Source organism: Neoarius graeffei, chromosome 4 (genome assembly GCF_027579695.1).
Source record: "Neoarius graeffei isolate fNeoGra1 chromosome 4, fNeoGra1.pri, whole genome shotgun sequence".
In the NCBI taxonomy this organism is placed as follows: domain Eukaryota; kingdom Metazoa; phylum Chordata; class Actinopteri; order Siluriformes; family Ariidae; genus Neoarius; species Neoarius graeffei.
Window position 1 is genome coordinate 62,102,142 of NC_083572.1, and position 22,571 is coordinate 62,124,712.

A 22,571-nucleotide genomic window follows, 5' to 3' on the forward strand; every position below is an offset into this window, starting at 1 on the left:
CCTGATTTCCATAAAGAACTTCAAATTTTGATTCGTCTGACCACAGAACAGTTTTCCACTTTGCCACAGTCCATTTTAAATGAGCCTTGGTCCAGAGCCTTGGTCTGCGCTTCTGGATCATGTTTAGATACGGCTTCTTCTTTGAACTATAGAGTTTTAGCTGGCAACGGCGGATGGCACGGTGAATTGTGTTCACAGATAATATACTCTGGAAATATTCCTGAGCCCATTTTGTGATTTCCAATACAGAAGCATGCCTGTATGTGATCCAGTGCCATCTAAGGGCCCGAAGATCACGGGCACCCAGTATGGTTTTCCGGCCTTGACCCTTACGCACAGAGATTCTTCCAGATTCTCTGAATCTTTTGATGATATTATGCACTGTAGATGATGATATGTTCAAACTCTTTGCAATTTTACACTGTCGAACTCCTTTCTGATATTGCTCCACTATTTGTCGATGCAGAATTAGGAGGATTGGTGATCCTCTTCCCATCTTTACTTCTGAGAGCCGCTGCCACTCCAAGATGCTCTTTTTACCGTATACCCAGTCATGTTAATGACCTATTGCCAATTGACCTAATGAGTTGCAATTTGGTCCTCCAGCTGTTCCTTTTTTGTACCTTTAACTTTTCCAGCCTCTTATTGCCCCTGTCCCAACTTTTTTGAGGTGTATTGCTGGCATGAAATTTCAAAATGTCTCACTTTTGACATTTGATATGTTGTCTATGTTCTATTGTGAATACAATATCAGTTTTTGAGATTTGTAAATTATTGCATTCCGTTTTTATTTACAATTTGTACTTTGTCCCAACTTTTTTGGAATCGGGGTTGTACATGTATGTAGTTTATAAAAAAAAGAGCTGAATGGTTAAAAGTACCTCATTGGGTCATTAGGCTCACAGCAGGACAGAAACTTTGTCACTGCATCTGCTACTTCTCTGTCAGAAGTCACATCCCACAATCCATCAGTGCCCATAATGAGGACGTCATCAGGGCCATGCTTGTGCTCTGAAATATTGTATACTTTCACCTGAACATACAACAAGAGAGCAAAATAGGAAATTAGTATTGCGCTAACACATGCTCTGCCTTGACTGAGCATGTATGATATTGTGTTACATTACAATGAATGAACAGAAGAGATCAAAAGATAGTACAAGTCGATATTTGTATCACCACAATTTTCAACCTACCTCTGGACAGCAGGATAGGAAAGGTTTGATATGAATGTTCGAATTGTACACTTTGAGATCATGATCACCCAAACCACGTGTTACTCCAATCGTAGCCATGACTCGGGCCTATGAACACACACACACACCAAAAAAACCTTATTTCAAAACACAGTACAGTAAACATGAACAGGAAGAATTGACAATCCTGAGGTGAAATTTTCCTGCTAGGAATGAGCAACAAAGCAGAAATAAAAGCACAGCTCCACTGTGACTGCCAGTACTTGTTATAATTTCCTTTAATTTGTGTTCTCATAAAAAATAAAGCACATCAAACTAATTAAGGTTATTATAGATTGAATATATCACCACTTTAGATCGATTACCTTTTTCCCCTCTCCATAAATGAGGGGGAACTTGAGGTCATCTTCAACAATTGTCTTATATGCCCTGTAATCAAAAAATTTAAATGCGTCATCACTAACACAAATATGGAAAAAATTGCCCATGGTCTCTCACACTGATTTAGTAAAAAATGCTTGAATTTTCCACAGAGAATCAGCAAAAGATATTCAACTCCACACATTCAGAAATACTTACCACCCAGTCATGGTGTGGTCTCTAAATAACATCTTCTTGCCTAGCTCATTGTGCTGAATGCGTCGGGGAAACTCAATATGTGTGAACTCATTCCCAAGCAATTCTGGTTTAAGGAATCCCTACAAACACCATAAAGAGCATGAAGCAGTTTGTTACTAGAAGGATTTTGAATAAGTAATCAAACATTTGCAGAGAGGAAAATATCTACAAGAAAACTTCTGCCTTCTTAAGCATACACTCTCACTCAGCATTTTTCAGACACAGGCCTGTAGTGATTCTTTACTTTCTAAGGCTACGTTTACATTAGACCGTATCTGTCTCGTTTCCTTCGCGGATGCACTGTCCGTTTACATTAAACCACCTGGAAACGCCGGGAAACGGGAATCCGCCAGCGTCCACGTATTCAATCTAGATCGTATCTGGTCCGGTGCTGTGTAAACATTGAGATACGCGAATACGCTGTGCTGAGCTCTAGCTGGCGTCCTCATTGGACAACGTCACTGTGACATCCACCTTCCTGATTCGCTGGCGTTGGTCATGTGATGCGACTGCTGAAAAACGGCGCGGACTTCCACCTTGTATCACCTTTCATTAAAAAGTATAAAAGTATGAAAATACTGCAAATACTGATGCAAATACTGCCCATTGTGTAGTTATGATTGTCTTTAGGCTTGCCATCCTTCCACTTGCAAGTGTTAAGTGATATGCGCTGGGATCACACACACAGCGGCTCAGTCCCGAAAACACTGCTAGTGTGCTTCACTCGCGCGCTCTGTGAGCTGCGCAGGGCCGGAGTGCGCACCCTCCAGAGGGCACTCGCTGTTCAGGGCGGAGTGATTTGGAGCGCAGGATGCCTGCGGAGCCGAGCGTATCCGCGTATTGGTATTGTTGTGTGCACGTGAATCGTGTATTGGTGTTGCTGTGTGCACACTAATCGTTTTAAAAATGTTAATCTAATGATCCGCTGATACGGTCTAATGTAAACATGGGCTAAATGTTATACTGTAATTCCTCATCACTGAATGGTTTTTAGAAAGTTTACCATTCACTGACTGCCATTTTAACAGCGTGCGTCTAGTCAGCGGGAAAACACTAGGAATAACGCCAGTGGAGTGAAATTTCGGGAATTATTATACATACAGGACACTTTTTCGATGGAATAAAAACATGTATTCTATTCCCTTCTAGCAGGTTTCATTTATTTGGTTTAATAGCATGCAATATTGTTAGCATATCGCTTATCCTACGTGTATTACGTCACTCTACCCAATGGAGAATGAGCGTGTAACATTCGTACGATATTACATGTTGTCAAGACAACACAATGTCACACGTTGGAGTGCGAATATCCAATGAGAAAGTTTCTGCTGTGCATGCGCAGAACCATTTTTGTGTTCACCAGGAAAGAGAAAGACACGTTGAACACCCAAAAGGCTAACAAAACTTTATTAGATATTCTTCATGCATATTTGCAAGAGAAAAACATACCAACAGACATTGAAAAACTGGAAAAGAGACACATTGGAGACGTAAAACTTCCGCGCTAGCGAGTGACTGTGACAATTTGTAAACAAATATGGCCGCCAGGTTTGCCTGGTTAAGAACGGAAGATTCCGAGAGAATTTTGGCTGCCAGGTAGCTCCGTTGTGTGTAGTTGTCAATGTTGATTTTAAAAGTAACTCAGTAAATTACACAGGGAAATGAACACTTAAGTATGAGTGAAAAATACTGTGGCGCGTCTGCATGGAAGAAGAGTCTGGAGAGAGAAATCTTAGTTTCTTGGTTGTTAGCCTGTGCTACTTGCTCTCAATAGCACTGCTTTATTAGCATTTGCTAACACGACTGACGAACGCTACACCAGCTGGAAGGTGACTTCACGGCTGTGCTGACAGTGCCAACTCGTGGCTTAGCTAGCGCTGGCCTTCGATAATGCTGATATGCTGATATGAAGAGAGTGTGTATGCATAATAATAATAATAATAATAATAATAATAATAATAATAATAATAATAATATTGGCTGACTTTTTCTCGTGGTATGTCATATGTATTCCATTCAGCTAGCAAGATACCGAACTCATCTTTGACTCATTCAGTATCATGCTAGCTGAATGGAATATATCTGATATACCACGAAAAAAGCCAGCCAATATTATTTAAATATGTCACTCAGATCCATGATGTATTTTGTATGAAAAATACAAGTTTTTCAGTAGGAGAAGATAAACTTCACATCTTCAAGTCAATGTGCGATTTTCTTTTTATTATATCGACACATTCAAACAAAAAGTACCCAAGTTTATCAAAACAATTCATCAATATCTTCACGAGTGACATATGTCACGGTTTTGGTTCTCCATGTCCCGGATGTAGCTCGTATGAAAAATTCGAGTGATGTATTTCCCAGTAAAACACTTATATTCATATAACATATCATGATATTATATTTTTTTCAGGTTTGGTAAAAAAATGCATCTGTCAGTATGGTTCCATTTGTAATGGCACCATTTTTTTAAAATTAATTTTGTCTTCATAATTGCCACTGAACTGATGTGGTACTGCAGGTGAGAAACTCACCAAGTACTGCAGCCGCTGTCTCTCACTCTCTGGTGTGAACTCATTAGACATGGGAATAATCTCATCATTGCGAACAATTATGGCTCTAAAATACAAACAGTAGATCCTCAATGCTTAGAAGTGTATAGTTCTATCAACAAATATTATAGCAACAGGACCGTGTTCATTCTGATGTGCTTTTTTTCAGTTGCATCCCAAGAAATTACAAAAAAGTTATAGTTTAATTAGATAATTATTTTTAAAAACTGTACATATTTGTAATATTTGAATGTTGCTTCATTCTGTAATCTTCTTACCTGCTGTCACCTGCATTTGCGACGTAAAGTTTCCCTAACAGATGCACAGCAGTCAAGGCACAACATCCTCCAGAAATGCTGTAAGATGCCTTCTCCTTTTCAATAAAGTCATCCTGCGTAGAAGATAAACCAGAATATTACTTTCACCAAAAACACACGGTCACATCTAAAGTAATCATGACAAGACTTTTGGTTTTGGCCCTGTATTGCATTTCTGTGTGACAGAGACACATTATAACATTTCAAATACAACAATTACTATAAGGAAGAATGAAATAATGACAAAAAGCACAGGGTGTTAGATTTTATTGGAGGACATACCCATATCAGGTATTACATATTTTTTAAAGATGGTACTCCCCCAAAAAACTGGCCACGTGCTGCTGTATCCTTAATGAATGCACAACAGAGTTCAGAAAATGACTGGAATAATGTGATATTTCCAAATGAATTCGGCTGCTGTCTCTTTCAGCGTGGCAGCCAAATAATTGTCACTATTATGATGCTGTTTTAATTAATCACATTGACACTGCGGGCGGCATGGTGGTGTAGTGGTTAGCACTGTCGCCTCACAGCAAGAAGGTCCGGGTTCGAGCCCCGTGGCCGGCACGGGCCTTTCTGTGTGGAGTTTGCATGTTCTCCCTGTGTCCGCGTGGGTTTCCTCCGGGTGCTCCAGTTTCCCCCACAGTCCAAAGACATGCAGGTTAGGTTAACTGGTGACTCTAAATTGACCGTAGGTGTGAATGTGAGTGTGAATGGTTGTCTGTGTCTATGTGTCAGCCCTGTGATGACCTGGCGACTTGTCCAGGGTGTACCCCGCCTTTCGCCCGTAGTCAGCTGGGATAGGCTCCAGCTTGCCTGCGACCCTGTAGAACAAGATAAAGCGGCTAGAGATAATGAGATGAGATGAGATGAGGGGAGAGCGAAGTGACTTGGGAAAAGTTTGCAGCTTTTATAGATTGTGTGAAATTATTTGCAGGTAGCGTCACATTCATATTGCATTAAAGAGTGTTTACTACACCCTCTTACCACAACATTAGTTTCTCAGCTTGCCACATATACTGGCCTTCAGGCTTCACTTTTTCTGTCATTATGTTTTGCAGGGAGACATGAGACATTATTTTGGGAGACAAAAATAAAATTCCTAGTCCTACATGTTTAATTTTTATTTACTATCAAAACCTGTAACCTATGAACTGTATGAACACAAAATGCTGGTACGGCGACAAACAAAATGTCAGTTTATCCAAAACCTGACGAGACAAAACAGCTCCATTCTCAACAAGGAATGAAATAAGCTTCATGCAGGTACATTTGCACATCTGAAAAACCCCAAAACATTTTTTAAACAATTTTATATTTGTGAACCACAAGAAAAACCTGTAACATGAACTGTCCCAACTCATGTAGTTTATCTCCTGGATAAACTGCATTACTTATCTCTGTGAACGTGACTCATGTTGGAGCCAAAAAGAACCTGATGAAGGCTGTGTTACATACCTGGTAAAACATTACCAGAGAACCTAACTATACTTCTGCAGTGGATTTACCAGCAAGTATCAATTGTGATGATTTTATGTCATTTCATTGTGGTGACTGTATGTATCTAATTACATTTAACTTCCTAACATATGAATATTGTGTAATAAGTGGCTGAAATGGTTCATCATGAGTGGACTGAAAATTTTGATAATTGAAGTAGATATTCTGTACTTTTACTTCATGTGTCTAATTTAATTAATTGAATCGCAGAGATCAATTTTGCTTTATGGATCAAAATTTATGTCAGTGTCCAATTACGTGGACTGGGCTGTAAAACAAACATATAAGACTTAGACCAAGCTCAATAATGCTTGTCACAGAGAATGCAAATTGGCTAAATAAAGTGTAGTAGATATTTGATCAACCTTATTAGACCAGCTACACCAATATACACTGCAACCCCGATATGTCTGTGAAGGTTCTCATTCATCCAGGTCATAGTAAATTGTAGGTGCTAAAGAAGGCAACTGGACTTGCTTGAAATTCTTGAAGACGTTTCACCTCTCATCCGAAAGGCTTCTTTAGTTCTGTCTGACTAGTGGGGAGTTCCAGGTATTTATCCTCTAGTGTAGTGGTCGCCAACCTGTCGATCGTGATCGACTGGTCGATCTTTGAAACATTCCCTGTAGATCCCGAAAATAATAGAAAAATAACAAATACGTTATGGCTGATTAATGTTCAGTTATGCAAGCGCCTCTCTTTCTCTCTGTCTCTCTCGATCCAGTCCTTGCGTTTTTTCAGCATTACAGGCTGCATTAAATTGACCAATAAGATCAAAGAAGGATACTGGCACATTAACTGTCGCAAAATGACAATATACGGCTCTAGCGGGTGATAGCCGATAGACTACAATGTTGTCGGCTAGCATGGCGGAGGCTCCAAGAAAGAAGTCGAAAACATATCATTTTCATCCAGAATGGGAAGAGGAATTTCTTTTCACCATGGTGAATGACAAGTGTGTGTGTGTGTATGCTGTGCCACCAAACTCTAGCGCTGTCTAAAAGAGGGAATCTGGAGCGGCACCACAACACCAACCATGACAAATACAAAGGCAGCTTACCCACCAAGAGCGCAATCCGTGCTAAGAAAGTTGCTGAGCTGAAAGCGGGGTTGAAGGCCCAGCAGTCTCTTTTCACAAAACCTGCTGCTCAAAATAAGGCTGCGACTGAAGCTTCATTTCGTATAAGTCACCTTTTGGCTAAACACAAGAAGCCTTTTACAGATGGCGATTTATTCAAGGAGGCAATGACCATCACTGCAGAGATGGTTTTCAATGGCTTCAAAAACAAAGACGACATCAAAACCGTGCTCCGCAGTGTTCAGCTTGGCCCCAATACAGTGGCGAGGAGGGTCGAGGAAATGTCAGGGGATATGGATCGACAATTGCTAAAAGACTTGTCACACTGTGAATATTTTTCACTACAGTTTGATGAATCCCTGGATGTAATGGACACAGCTCAGCTTGTTGTGTTTGTCAGGATGGTGTTCCCGGACTCTACAACAAAAGAGGATCTCCTCACTCTTTTGCACTTAAAGGAGAGAACGAGAGGTGAGGATATTCACAATGAGTTTAAAAAATATGTCCGCAATAATGACATCCCCATTCACAAACTGGTGGCAATTACTACTGATGGAGCCCCATCGATGTGCGGTGCGCGCACTGGATTTATTGCGCTGTGCCATAATGACCATGATTTTCCTGACTTCGTGAATTATCACTGTGTCATTCACCGGCAGGCCTTGGCGGGGAAGGTCATGAACTTTTCTCATGTTATGACTCTGGTGGTCAAACTGATCAACTCGATTTGAGTAAAAGCGCTTCAGCACCACTTATTCAAGGCATTATGAGCTCAATGCCACATACGGAGACCTACTCCTCCACGCTGATGTCCAGTGGTTGAGTCGCGGCAAAGTGCTGCAGCGATTTGTTGATTTGCTGCCCGAGATAAAGACTTTTCTGGAGACAAGGAACGAGGAGCATGAGGAGCTGTCAGATAATCAGTGGCTGCTGGACCTGGGGTTTCTGACAGACCTGACGGCAAAACTGAACGCACTGAACAACGAGCTCCAGGGAAAAGACCGACACCTGCCCCACATGATAAGCGCAGTGAATGCGTTCAAGGCCAAGCTCGGTGTTTGGAACACACATCTGAAAAACGGGAGGCTGACACACTTTCCCAACCTGGAGAAAATGTCACAGGCCATCAGTAACAAGGACGCTTTTCACCCTGAGCAGTACTGTGTTCACCTGGACAAAGTGGCAACAGAGTTCAGTCGGCGTTTTGGTGAATTAGACGTCATGGAAAATGTTGCTGCATTCATCTCAAACCCATTCCTGACCATTGATGTAGAACAGGTAGCAGCCAAATTTCAGCAGGTATTTGCTCTGCATATTGGGGTTGACATGGAGATGGTTGATTTGCAAAATGACATTGAACTTAAAGCAAGATCATGGGACAGTGACTTTTGGGGACTTGTCAGCAGGGAGAAGTTTCCCCTCCTCACCTCATGTGCACTAAGAGTGAGTGCCTACTTTGGATCCACTTATGGCGTTTTCACAGATGAAAATAATCAAATCAAAGTACAGGAGCGCCTTACTGACAAACACCTCACAGACTGTCTCAGACTAGCTGTCAGTAGCTATGAGCCAAACTACAAAGCGCTCACAGACAGTATGCAGTCACAGCCATCTCACTAACCTGGGTGAATAACATGACAGTTTTGACATCTGATAGCAATGTGAAAAGTGATGATGCATAAGATGGGACATAACTGCACTGAGCTTATTTACACTGACTGAAAATTTTGTTAACACACACAATTACAGTTCTATTTTCTAAAATGCTGATGTTATGTACAACCCCGATTCCAAAAAAGTTGGGACAAAGTACAAAGTGTAAATAAAAATGGAATGCAATAATTTACAAATCTCAAAAACTGATATTGTATTCACAGTAGAACATAGACAACATATCAAATGTCGAAAGTGAGACATTTTGAAATTTCATGCCAAATATTGGCTCATTTGAAATTTCATGACAGCAACACATCTCAAAAAAGTTGGGACGGGGCAATAAGAGGCTGGAAAAGTTAAAGGTACAAAAAAGGAACAGCTGGAGGATCAAATTGCAACTCATTAGGTCAATTGGCAATAGGTCATTAACATGACTGGGTATAAAAAGAGCGTCTTGGAGTGGCAGCGGCTCTCAGAAGTAAAGATGGGAAGAGGATCACCAATCCCCCTAATTCTGTGCCGACAAATAGTGGAGCAATATCAGAAAGGAGTTCGACAGTGTAAAATTGCAAAGAGTTTGAACATATCATCATCTACAGTGCATAATATCATCAAAAGATTCAGAGAATCTGGAAGAATCTCTGTGCGTAAGGGTCAAGGCCGGAAAACCATCCTGGGTGCCCGTGATCTTCGGGCCCTTAGACGGCACTGCATCACATACAGGCATGCTTCTGTATTGGAAATCACAAAATGGGCTCAGGAATATTTCCAGCGAACATTATCTGTGAACACAATTCACCGTGCCATCTGCCGTTGCCAGCTAAAACTCTATAGTTCAAAGAAGAAGCCGTATCTAAACATGATCCAGAAGCGCAGACATCTTCTCTGGGCCAAGGCTCATTTAAAATGGACTGTGGCAAAGTGGAAAACTGTTCTGTGGTCAGACGAATCAAAATTTGAAGTTCTTTATGGAAATCAGGGACGCCGTGTCATTCGGACTAAAGAGGAGAAGGACGACCCAAGTTGTTATCAGCGCTCAGTTCAGAAACCTGCATCTCTGATGGTATGGGGTTGCATTAGTGCGTGTGGCATGGGCAGCTTACACATCTGGAAAGACACCATCAATGCTGAAAGGTATATCCAGGTTCTAGAGCAACATATGCTCCCATCCAGACGACGTCTCTTTCAGGGAAGACCTTGCATTTTCCAACATGACAATGCCAAACCACATACTGCATCAATTACAGCATCATGGCTGCATAGAAGAAGGGTCCGGGTACTGAACTGACCAGCCTGCAGTCCAGATCTTTCACCCATAGAAAACATTTGGCGCATCATAAAACGGAAGATACGACAAAAAAGACCTAAGACAGTTGAGCAACTAGAATCCTACATTAAACAAGAATGGGTTAACATTCCTATCCCTAAACTTGAGCAACTTGTCTCCTCAGTCTCCAGACGTTTACAGACTGTTGTAAAGAGAAAAAGGGATGGCTCACAGTGGTAAACATGGCCTTGTCCCAACTTTTTTGAGATGTGTTGTTGTCATGAAATTTAAAATCACCTAATTTTTCTCTTTAAATGATACATTTTCTCAGTTTAAACATTTGATATGTCATCTGTGTTCTATTCTGAATAAAATATGGAATTTTGAAACTTCCACATCATTGCATTCCGTTTTTATTTACAATTTGTACTTTGTCCCAACTTTTTTGGAATCAGGGTTGTAACTTGCATGTGATCTGCTCACTGCTAGTGTGTTTTGTGTGTGTGTGTGCCTTTTATGAACAAAATAACTGCCTCATACAAAAGGAAATAGGCGACACCTTTATTTTTTGTGTTGGACATAAAGCTGCACTTGGCCCAATTGCACTGACTGAGAATTTTGTTAGCATTACAGTTCTATTTTCTAAAATGCTGATATTAATGTGACTTGAATGAAGCTTCAGTGGATAAGCATAACACTTGATATGATCTGTTTGTCTACCATAAACAAAATACTGTCCTCATATAAGTGGAAAATAGGTCGCATGCCTTTACTTTTAGTGTTGAAATGAATAATTAAACTTAGAATTGAAGTTGATGTGTTGTAGAAGACAGCTATGTCCAGTTTGATATGTTAGTTACAGTGTTTTCTTGGTTGCATTAATATGAACGTTGGACCAAAGCATTTCATGTAATTCAAATACAGTTAGCCTTGTAAAGGTTGGAGACCACTGCTCTAGTGGATCAAAAGCAACCCGAAGGAGAGTCGTTGAGGTCACATGGGTTGTTGAGTCATCCTGTAGGTGTAGGTCCCTGGAGGCTGGGTGTGAACGGTGTTAGCAGCCTAGAGTTGTTAGGGTGATCTGTGGGCTATTGGTTCTTTCTGCCATCATGTGAGCCACTGAAGTCAGCTGAGTTTCGATGTGGATTGTGTATTCAGTTTCCTGGGAAGTGTGCCAAGGACTGCGTTGTAGGTGGCTGATAAATGGTGTCTCAGACCACCTCCTCTCTTCAGTGATGGTCGTTCCAGGTTGATGAAGATGACTTCTTTTACTTCTCTTTCAAACCTTTTGTTTTACATAAGAGTGAGTGACAAGTGGGTCCATTTCGGTATTACAAACTTTTCGGTATTTGAACGTCCCACAAGCAGTTCATTAAAGCAGGGTTGCAGTGTAATTTACTGAGAATTTGTAGTGTAATTTACTGATGCCTTATGACCATCATCATCATTCTTTGAGTGAGAGAAAGAGGTTTTTGTCCACATAAAACTAAAGATATTTGGATAACTACAGAACTGCTATTTCTTCAAGTGGACCATTGTATTCTGTCATGAAATTACAGACTAAAAATTCCAATTGGTTGAAAAATGCATGTAGTTTTTAATGCTATCCTGTGGACTGCTTGCTCTCTTAAATGTTTTCTTTTTCAGTCTTTTTTCTCTGATAAGTGAATTGAAGTGCCTTATTAAGAAGACTAAAAAGTGAAGGCATGTATTATTGGCTCTTAAGGCGATGATACACAGGGCAACTTTTTGGGCATTGTTGTCGGGCAATTGCGCTTCGACACTTTCCCATTGAGATTGGGCAACATAATTTCTATCTGAATGATTCTGATTGTTTTGGGCAACTTTTTAAGATCATCCAATCAGAGTGCTAACAATGAATCACATGACTACTTGAGAGCTTCGGAAATTTTCAACAAAGATGGCCGTGTCCCAATGGCAGTGGAGCGAAGAATAAGAGACTTGTATCTTTTTATGCCAGTAAGTTATGTATAAACCCAAAGTGTGGAATTTACCTCATCAAATGCTTAGAAAACAAACAGACATCTATTTTTATGTGCTCAAGTTGTAATTAAGACATCATTTTTTTTTCAGCTAACTGTAAACTGCTGTTAGCTAACCACTGCTCCATAGAGACTGAATGGGATTTAGCTAACTAGTGGTGGTTTTTGCAAACCTAGTTAGCTGAAAGTTATCGCTAGCTATGTAGGGACAACGTTAGCTCTCTTGTGTCAAGTTAAAAGTCATGGGCAGCTCATGATTTTTTGGGAGTTGTAATAGAGATTGTCTAACTTATCATCTGATCTAATTCACATACAGAGTATCTATTCAGTTTTGTTCTAGAAGTGATACTTACTTGAGCGAAATAAAGGCTGAAGCCAAGACAAAAATGACAGCTGCAAATGTTTCAGTGTCCATCTTTGCAGTGTCTGTCTCCCTGCCAATAGATTTGCTCTTATCTGATTGGTTGTTGCCAATTGTCTATTGCCCTGTGTCTCACCTAGTTGCCCATTACTGGCAACACTGCCTGGCAACATTGCCCAAAAAGTTGCCCTGTGTATCATCACCTTTAGACATGTGCCAATATTTTTGTGATCGATATTTGACTCAATGCCAAATATTTTAAGGTCTGGAACCCCATGGTCTCACCATCTGTTTGAAGGCATTCTCTATGATTCCCATCACCAAGCTTTCCAGACTGACAGCCTTCTCCATGTGGAAACGAGCGATGGGATCTACAGGCCCATCCTGGTCTTCTGCATCCATGCAGGATCCCTTCTTTTGCTCAGCCTGATAGGGACTCCCATTCTTAGCTAGGCAGATGGGTGGTGGGCTGCTCTGATTCTCCAGAAGATGGGCTACTTCACACAGACGGTCTCGAATGAGACGGTGGAGAAGTTTGGAGGCCGTGAGGGCGGCTCCAGAGCCGGCGTGACCATCAAATACACCCCAGAAGTGCATGGGGATACCTGTGGTATCCTGGAGACAGAGACAGAAAATTGGGGGGTGGTGTGAAAGGACAGGAAAAAAGGTAAGCAATCAGAAAAAAGATGCGATTTTATTGTAAAAAAAAAAAAAAAGATTGTCAATGGAGTTGTCATGGGGTTCCTGGGTTCCTCTTACGAGTAGTTACAATAAGCAACATAATTGTAGAAAAGCATAAACAAGGTTAATAATTTGACCTCAAAAAGCACTGTTGTACTTCTGCATGTACATTCACATGTTTGTGCTTCAGGAAGCAAAAATGCACCGCGAGAGTACCTTTTTTCAGGATATATTTAGAGAGAAGGTGAACTGTAAAGAGCACAATTTATACATTTGTTCTCCAAAAGAACATTTTCACACAAACAGTGAGAATTATTAATGCAAACAAAATCGAGCTTACTCTTACATGCATTAAGAATTAAATTAAATATTTTTGCATTTGTAATGCAAAGGAAAACATTTAACTGCACCATGGAGATTAAAACCTTGTTTATTCTTTCTTTAAATTTAGAAGAGCAGACATGAAGCTAGTAGTAAAACCACAAATCACTGGCTACCCTGGGCCATTCAAAAAGCCAAGGCAACTATCACTCTCTCTCTCTCTCTCTCTCTCTCTCTCTGTCTAGTATAGGCTATACCTGACCATGTTGATTCTTCTCTGCTTGCAGTGAGCATGTGTGTGGCCACAAGCGGAACAAAGCCAGAGTCATGCAGAAAGCAGCAAGTGAGCTGAAAACCTGAAACGTTATTTATTTGACTATACAAATAAATGAAAGCACAAAAAAGCTCCTGTCTGCTGTGTTCTCCGAGCACTGTACTGCTGGAATTATTACACACAGACAATATAACTGGTTACAAACTATAACCAGTTGGACGTTGAACTGCAAGATAAGACGACAGTCCAAATGTGAGAACCTGAATGAGGAACCTGAACCCGAAACTGAGATGAACTTGCTTTCTGTGGGTGAAGCGTGCTGGTCTGAGAGCTAGTAAATCTCACCCCACTGTCCTCTAGCAGCCCAGAGGCACGCTGCTGTTTGCTAGTGAGCTTCTTCACATATAACACGTCACACGAGGCCTGGTCCTCATTCAGCATACTCTTTCCTGCATTTATCACCCTAAGATAAAGGGATAAAGAAAGTTAATCAGTGTTATTGAATTCTTCACATCAACAGCTTGTGTTTTAGCTGTCCTCAAGCTAAAACTTAATTCGTGTTAAAAGCTTCTAAGGTTTGACTCTGAGTGAGTAAGATGATAAAATACACTGGAAGTAAAGTCAAGGAGAACGGAACATGTTGAAAAAAACATTACGACATTGAAATATTCAAAAACGTGCATGCTGAAAGATTGCTACAAGCAATAAAAATGACCACACTGAGAAGTGGTTATCTAAAGCAGTGTTCCTCTGGCTGCAAAGCGCCATCTAGTGGGCCGTTAAATTTTTTTCCAAGCTGAAGCTAATTTTTTTATTCGTAGTAGGGTACAATTTGCTGGGTTGCATCCGCTGCAATATAATCATCCGCCTCATTAAGCTATGGTCACACTACAGCTCCAGGGCTTTACATTAACTATTTTGCTCACCAGCCACAGTGGCTAGTGGTTTTCCCGAGTCACTAAACATTCAGCCTTTTCACTAGCCACAATTTTGTTGCCAGGAAATCACATTTTTTTTTTTCACCATGATACGTTAAAGTTCGGAAGATCTAGATTTAATTATGAATGGCAGCATATAATGTATCTCTACAGTAGCACTCAAGTATAACATGCAACCAATTCAGACAAAAATATAAACAGAGTATTCTGCTTATTGAACTCAAATTCAAGCCCCTTACAATATGAAATATCATATAATATGAAAAATAACATTCAGTACAACTGAACCGATTCTAATATTCATTTCATCTCATTATCTCTAGCCACTTTACCCTGTTCTACAGGGTCTCAGGCAAGCTGGAGCCTATCCCAGCTGACTATGGGCAAAAGGCGGGGTACACCCTGGACAAGTCGCCAGGTCATCACAGGGCTGACACATAGAGACAAACAACCATTCACACTCACATTCACACCTACGGTCAATTTAGAGTCACCAGTTAACCTAACCTGCATGTCTTTGGACTGTGGGGGAAACCGGAGCACCCGGAGGAAACCCACGTGGAGAACATGCAAACTCCGCACAGAAAGGCCCTCGTCGGCCACGGGGCTCAAACCCGGACCTTCTTGCTGTGAGGCGACAGTGCTAACCACTACACCACTGTGCCACCCTGATTCTAATATTAAAAGTCCAATTCAAAACATTTATCATTGAAAAACATTTGAAATTTTGATATGCAAGTATTATGTGTATTATCAAGTATTATTATGTATTATCTATTAATAGTGTGTGTGTGTGTGTGTGTGTGTGTGTGTGTGTGTGTGTGTGTGTGTGTGTGTGAACATGTGTAGAGAGAGACATTAAATGTCCTCATTACATTCATCATCAGCCGAGTCTGAATGGTCCATGAAAAATGGTCTTCGTGACCTGAGGCTTCCAGCAGGCCATAAGTTGATAGCTGGGGCGGGATCAACTTCTTTCCAATCGCGTGAACATTTCTAAACAGCAGCTCCATCCTCTCCAGCTCAGCCGACTTCATGACAGCCAGAGACTGAAAGCAATGCTGTCCTGTAGTGAACCAGCCGTCTTCGCCTGTTTTGATGTTATAGTACCGATGTGTGCATCTGACTTTTCATGGTCCTTTATAGTTTCAAGTTTAAAATTACTGGTGCCTGTCTTTGCCAGACTTTCTACAGTCTTCGCAGTACAGGGTATTTTCAGTTTTGCTATGAACTAGCCAATCTCGCCTGAACTTCCATTTGTCATTCAACTGTCTTATCTTCCTATTAGCGTTTTGTTCATCTCCATGGCTGCAGCCAGCTCTGAGGCCCCCGCGGTCCGGACCGCGGTTATTTTTAAGAGCTGAAAATACATTTGTACACTAAATATTCAACTGGATAAAAAAATAAAGAATAACATTAAAACGTCTCCATAAAAAGTGCATTGTTAATGATGTTAAACACTGATTCTGTCTTCTGTGTCTGTTTGGTGTGCGTGGGTCTGAGACCAAGAACACAAAAGCGAATGAGCGCACGACTCGGGGGAGGAACGCAGTGCAAGAGACTCGGGGTTTCCATGGTAACCATCAGCGCACTTTCATCAAGCTGGTAAATTGACATTTTCAAAGCAGCGTAGTTGTAGCCTGCCTTGTTTGTGATTTTAAAAATAAATCATTCGATAAGCCAAAGCAATAGAGTGGAAAGTTTCAACTTATGTTTGCCTTGGATAACTTTGCCTAAAACATGGTGGTGTATACTGATTTTTTTCCCCAGAATTTTTGTGTGTGTAGGTGTAACGGGTGCCAGATTGTTAATGTATCTTAGTTCCATAGGCTAAGGGTATCTTTTGTCCTCATTGCTTGGGCCAGATCAAACCATTAAACAAGCTTAAATTATTATTACTCTTGCCACATACATGTTTTTTTTTCAAAACTGATGATATTCAGTTCAAACACCATTAAAAGTAATTTCAGGAATAGATCTTTTGTGTGGCGTGTAATTCACCCCTCTCATTTAAATATGGCAAACATTTTTCAGCGCGCGCTTTGCGCATCACTGACCTCGGTGATTTTAAAATGCTGCTCCGGCCCTGCTCATCTCTGCCCCTTTTCCCCTGAGCAGCAGGGTTTGTTGCTTCGTTCATTAACCGCAGGTTACCGTATCAGTGATTTTATCTGAGACGTTAACGAATGTTCTAAACAATTCTAATATGTTGTCAGAATGTTTATGCAGGTGCTCATGGGAGTTGTAGGCACGTAATATTACACTGCAATGTGTTTATTATATCAGATGCCTTCAGAGAAAACTACAATTAAAATATATTGTCATACCACAGAATAAACCACCCGCCAAAGTGGCTAGTGAGACTAAAGTCATTACCCGCCAAAGCTGAATTTTACCTGCATTTGGCGGGTGGGCGGGTGCTAATGTAAAGCCCTGTACAGCTCGTGATGCTTTGCGATGGGTTATCGATGAAAATTAGGCATTTTGATGGCGATATACACATGAGCTAAAAGTTGACAAGGTGAACACTTGACTGTCGCGCCTTTGTGTGCTTGAGTCTGGCGCAGCTCGAGCGGCCACGCTCACTCACGGTAGTAGAGGACATGGGTTAGATATGTATGCACATAATTTAGGAGAAGATAACTCAACTGTTATAGGCTAATTTGACCCCAAGGAACAACTTGGGATGTGTGCCAAAATTTCTATCTGGGGCAAACAGGCTGAAAATTACCAATCCAAGATGGCTGCCAGTAGCCATATTGAAAATATCAATTTTTGAACCACTCACCACAGAAGTATGTGCAATACCTCATTTTATGGGTTTTTGGGTATGGGGAATCTATTAGTGACATCATTTTCATGATTGAAGGAAAAGGGAACAAGATATGGTCAAGGGCAAGGTAAAAAAAAAACCCCACCAAAAATTGGCCAAAATTGCAGTTTCACAAAAAACATGAGAAAAACAGAATAACCCTACCTCAAACATAAAATCATGGAATTGGGAGACCTATGCACATCATTTAGGAGAGTATAAGAAAACAAGCATTTGATTAATATAAAGAAATTGTATTTTCAATCATACTATTATGATCAACGGAATGTTAAAGTGAAAAATACAAAACAAAACTTATTACTTTAGTAGGCAGCAATATCTTGAGAGTATAAATGTTTAACAGCCAACAATACAACTTTTAACATCACATTATTGCTGTTTATGTGTCACATAAACTAGAGGCAGAAACATGAAGAGTAACACAATAATAATACCATAATACCGGTGGCCATCTTGGATTGGTAATTTTCAGGCTGTTCGCCCAGGATAGCGATTTTGGCACACATCCCAAGTTATTCCTTGGGGTCAAATTAGCCTATAACAGTTGAGTTATCCTCTTCTAAATTATGTGCATATATATCTAAGCCAGGTCCTAGACTACGGAGCGCGTTGTGCGCGCGCTTGGGAACCAAGTTGTTATAAGAAACACCTGACACTGATTTGAGTGCGATCAGCACGCACAGATACGGAAGCTGTTTTCAAAGAGGCTTTGCGAAGCATTATCATTATCACTGTCATGTTTGTTTCTAGCCATGTTTATAACGCTGTTTAAATACTCTGCTTTCTGTTTTGCTTTTGTAAAAAACAAACAAAAAAAAACACACTTGGAAGATGGCTCTGGACACTTACAGTAATACATTTATGTCTGAGGACTACAGTCGACTTGCTACAGTTGTGGTCAGAAGTTTACATACAGTGACATGAATGTCATCTTGGATATGAATGTCATGGCAATATTTGGGCTTTCAGTAATTTCTTTGAACTGTTCTTTTTTTGTGGTAGAATGTACAGCATACAGCTTTAATTAAAAAAACCCACTAGAATTTGGTGCACAAGTTTTAATTTTCTTTGGGTTTTCTGAAATCAACACAGGGTCAAAATTATACATTCAGGGTCAAAAATATACATACAGCACACCTAATATCTCATCTCATTATCTCTAGCTGCTTTATCCTGTTCTACAGGGTCACAGGCAAGCTAGAGCCTATCCCAGCTGACTACGGGCGAGAGGCGGGGTACACCCTGGACAAGTTGCCACACTGTAAACCCGAATAAGTTGAGCTTACTTAAAAAAATTGAGGAAAGTGGTTGCCTTAAAAAAAATAAGTAATTATTAATGATTGAATTGAGTACCTTAAACTTACAATCTTCTGTAAGATCAACTGTTATATATAGTTATTGTATGTAAAATTTTAAGTTAAATGTACTAAATCCCAAGTTGATCAAACTAAAAATCTTCTGTAAGATCAACTGTTATATATAGTTATTACACATAAAATATTAAGTTACATTCACTAAATTCCAAGTTGACTGAACTCGAAACCACTTACAACATTGCTGTCTTCCCTAGTCCTTTTAACACCTCATCTCATCGTCTCTAGCCGCTTTATCCTTCTACAGGGTCGCAGGCAAGCTGGAGCCTATCCCAGCTGACTACGGGCGAAAGGCAGGGTATACCCTGGACAAGTCGCCAGGTCATCACAGGGCTGACACATAGACACAGACAACCATTCACACTCAATTTAGAGTCACCAGTTAACCTAACCTGCATGTCTTTGGACTGTGGGGGAAACCCACACGGACAACATGCAAACTCCACACAGAAAGGCCCTCGCCGGCCCCGGGGCTCGAACCCAGGACCTTCTTGCTGTGAGGCGACAGCACTAACCACTACACCACCGTGCCACAGAACACAAAACTATAGTTGGTAAATATTACCAAGAAAACTAGTTAGCAAAACTAGAGGGCAAATTTAGCTGGGGAAATCATGGGATAAAGGTTAGAGATGGAGCCGTGGGCCCAAACGGTCGCTGGTTCAATTCCCTGGATCGGCAAGAAAAATCCATAGCTGAATGCCCTTGAGCAAGGCACCTAACCTTTTAACACCTTAAAAGGGAAAACCATTGTTGTTGTTCTAGTTATGTTATCTTTATGTTTAACTTCCATCTCTGTAACCGATTAGCTAGAAAAGTAGAAGAAAAACAACAGGAAATTAAAATATCAAAACTGCATTTTTTATTTTACCATTTTGCACAAAACAAAAGGTCTAAAAACAACCTCTCTGCTGTTGTTGCCGCAACATTCTTTTTAGGACTCTGAGTGTCCGTTTGGGTTGAACTAAACTTGGAACATTTGGTTGAGGCAACACTTGTATCGAAGCAAAACACACCGTAAACCCGGAAGAAGAAGAATTACAAGAATTTCTGAAGCCTTATGCGCCTCGCCTCATATATACGTTCTTGCCAGTATCTGTTGGCGTTGTCAACAAGCCACAGAACCAAGACCAGCAACACTAACGACTCCATGTTTATTGTTTACTATTCGGGTTGTTTTTTTTTTTTCTGGATAGGACAGTGTAGAGAGACAGGAAATGAGTGGGAGAGAAAGACGGGGAGGGATCGGGAAATGACCTCGGGTCGGAATCGAACCCGGGTCCCCAGATTTATGGTATGGTGCCTTAGCCATCTGAGCCACGAAATAAATATACTGGAATATATTCTTAAATATATATATTCTTAAATATACTGGAGTGACGTGAAATACACCTTAATGGTCATACTTAAGTGTGTGTGCGTGTGCCTGATATCTGAGAAAAGTAACGAGTAATGAGAGCCTTAACAGAAATGTAGTGAAGTGAAAAGTATGGTATTTGTCATTCAGATGTAGTGAAGTGAAAGTTAAAGTATTTTTTAAGAAATAAACTCAAGTACAAATAGGCTACTCCAAAACTGTACTTAAGTACAGTATAGTAAATGTACTTCGTTACTGCCCACCTCTGGGTAGAGGCCAGTTGACGCAGTCTAAAGAAAAAGAGGTGTGGTCATAAACAAAACTTATGAATTTAATCCATTCAACTTAAATGTATTCATCTAAACGACTATTTCCACAAATAAGTTGACAATACTTAGTATTTCCCAGTAATGTCATCAAACTTATATTTTTAAGTGCATTTTAATTAATTTTTAAAAGTACATTTGATATCTGGGTTTACAGTGCAGGTCATCGCAGGGCTGACACATAGACAACCATTCACACTCAATTTAGAGTCACCAGTTAACCTAACCTGCATGTCTTTGGACTGTGGGGGAAACCCACGCGGACAATATGCAAACTCCACACAGAAAGGCCCTCGCCGGCCACAGGGCTCAAACCCGGACCTTCTTGCTGTGAGGCGACAGCACTAACCACTACACCACCATGCCACCCCACGCCTAATATTTGAGTAAAATGTCTCTTTGCAAGATTCACCTTAGCCAACCATTTTCGTTTACCATGAACAAGTTTCTGGCAGAATTCTGGTAGGATATTTAATGACTCTTCATGATAGAATTGGTAGAGTTCAATTAAATTTTTTTTTGGGGGGCATGGACTTGACTTATAAACACAGTCCATATATTTTCAATAGGGTTGAAGTCAGGACTTGTTTTAAGCTTAATGTTAGCCTGCTTTATCCTCCACAACCAGCTCTGATGCATGTTTGGGTTCATTGTCCTGTTGTAACTCCCAAGTCCCAAGTCGTGTTCAAGTTTCTGATGGTTTATGCTGAAGAATTCTGAGGTAGTCCTCCTTCTTTATTATTCCATCCGCTTTGTGCAATGAACCAGTTCCACTGGCAGCAAAACAGCCCCAGAGCATTATGATCCTATCACCACCACCAGCTGGTACAGTGTTCCTCTGTACATGGTGGTCATTGTGGCCAAACAACTCAATCTTTGTCTCATCTGACCACACAGCTATCCTCCAGAAGGCTTTTTCTTTGTCCATGTGGTCAGCTTTGAACTTTAGTTAAGCTTGAAGGTGTCAATTTTGGAGCAGGGAATTATTTCTTGGATAGCAGCCTCTTAGTTCATGGTGATCTGAACTGTAGAAAGTGATCCATCAGCTTCCAGTTCATGGCAGGGCTGTGCCATGGTGGTTCCCAGGTTGTTCCTGATCATCCAAACCAATTTCCTTTCAGCTGAGGGTGACAGTTTGGATTTTCTTGAAGCAAAGTGGCTTGGCAAAGTGACTACACCTCACAATAACTTGGATACAATTGTTTGAACTGATCTTGGAATTTGCAGTTGTTTAGAAATGGCTCCAAGAGACATTCTGGAGTTGTGTATATCTGCAATCCTCTTTCTCAGATCTGCACTGAGCTCCTTGGACTTTCCCATTTTACTGTGCGTTGGTCAAGCCAATGAGTGCTGTAAACAAACCCTTTTTATGAAAGCACAGAGAAGCTACCAGCTGTAGTCAATCACAATCACTAACAGGAAGTTAAGAGACCTTGGCCTTGGCAAGATAAAAGACATTTTGGAAGTTTCAGCACCTCTGAATTAATAATCTAAGTGAGCATATGTACATTTTTGACCCTGTATGTATAATTCTGACCATGTGTTTATTTCAGAAAACCCAAAGAAAATTAAAACTTGTGCACCAAATTCGAGTGTCTTTTGTTTTTTAAATTAAAGATGTATGCTGTACAATCATTCTGCCACAGAAAAGAACGGGTCAAAGAAATTACTGAAAGCCCAAATATTGCCATGACATTCATATCCAAGATGACATTCATGTCACTGCATGTAAACTTCTGAGCACAACTGTAACTTTAGGACTGCATTTGTCATGAACAGTTTTGCACTCAAGTTTCCATCAATGAACAGTTTATAACTTCAACAAAACAGACTTCATGTTAAAACTATAATGAATTTCCTAGTTATACAGTTATACTTTGTGACTCTATAGGACACAGTTATAGAAGCGAGTTA

The 22,571-nt window shown here is 40.5% G+C and overlaps 1 protein-coding gene across 1 annotated transcript in view; it reads right to left on the reverse strand.

Moving 5' to 3' along the window:
• ppm1j (protein phosphatase, Mg2+/Mn2+ dependent, 1J) overlaps positions 1-22,571 on the reverse strand; it is a 60,965-nt gene that overhangs the window by 13,925 nt on the left and 24,469 nt on the right. Inside the window, exons 2-9 of the mRNA XM_060919460.1 lie at positions 14,176-14,293; positions 12,840-13,169; positions 4,648-4,760; positions 4,352-4,436; positions 1,776-1,894; positions 1,562-1,625; positions 1,197-1,304; positions 882-1,033 (exon numbers count right to left, since the gene is read on the reverse strand). Coding sequence (XP_060775443.1) covers positions 882-1,033; positions 1,197-1,304; positions 1,562-1,625; positions 1,776-1,894; positions 4,352-4,436; positions 4,648-4,760; positions 12,840-13,169; positions 14,176-14,293 — 1,089 coding nt within the window. The remainder of the gene's footprint in view (positions 1-881; positions 1,034-1,196; positions 1,305-1,561; positions 1,626-1,775; positions 1,895-4,351; positions 4,437-4,647; positions 4,761-12,839; positions 13,170-14,175; positions 14,294-22,571) is intronic.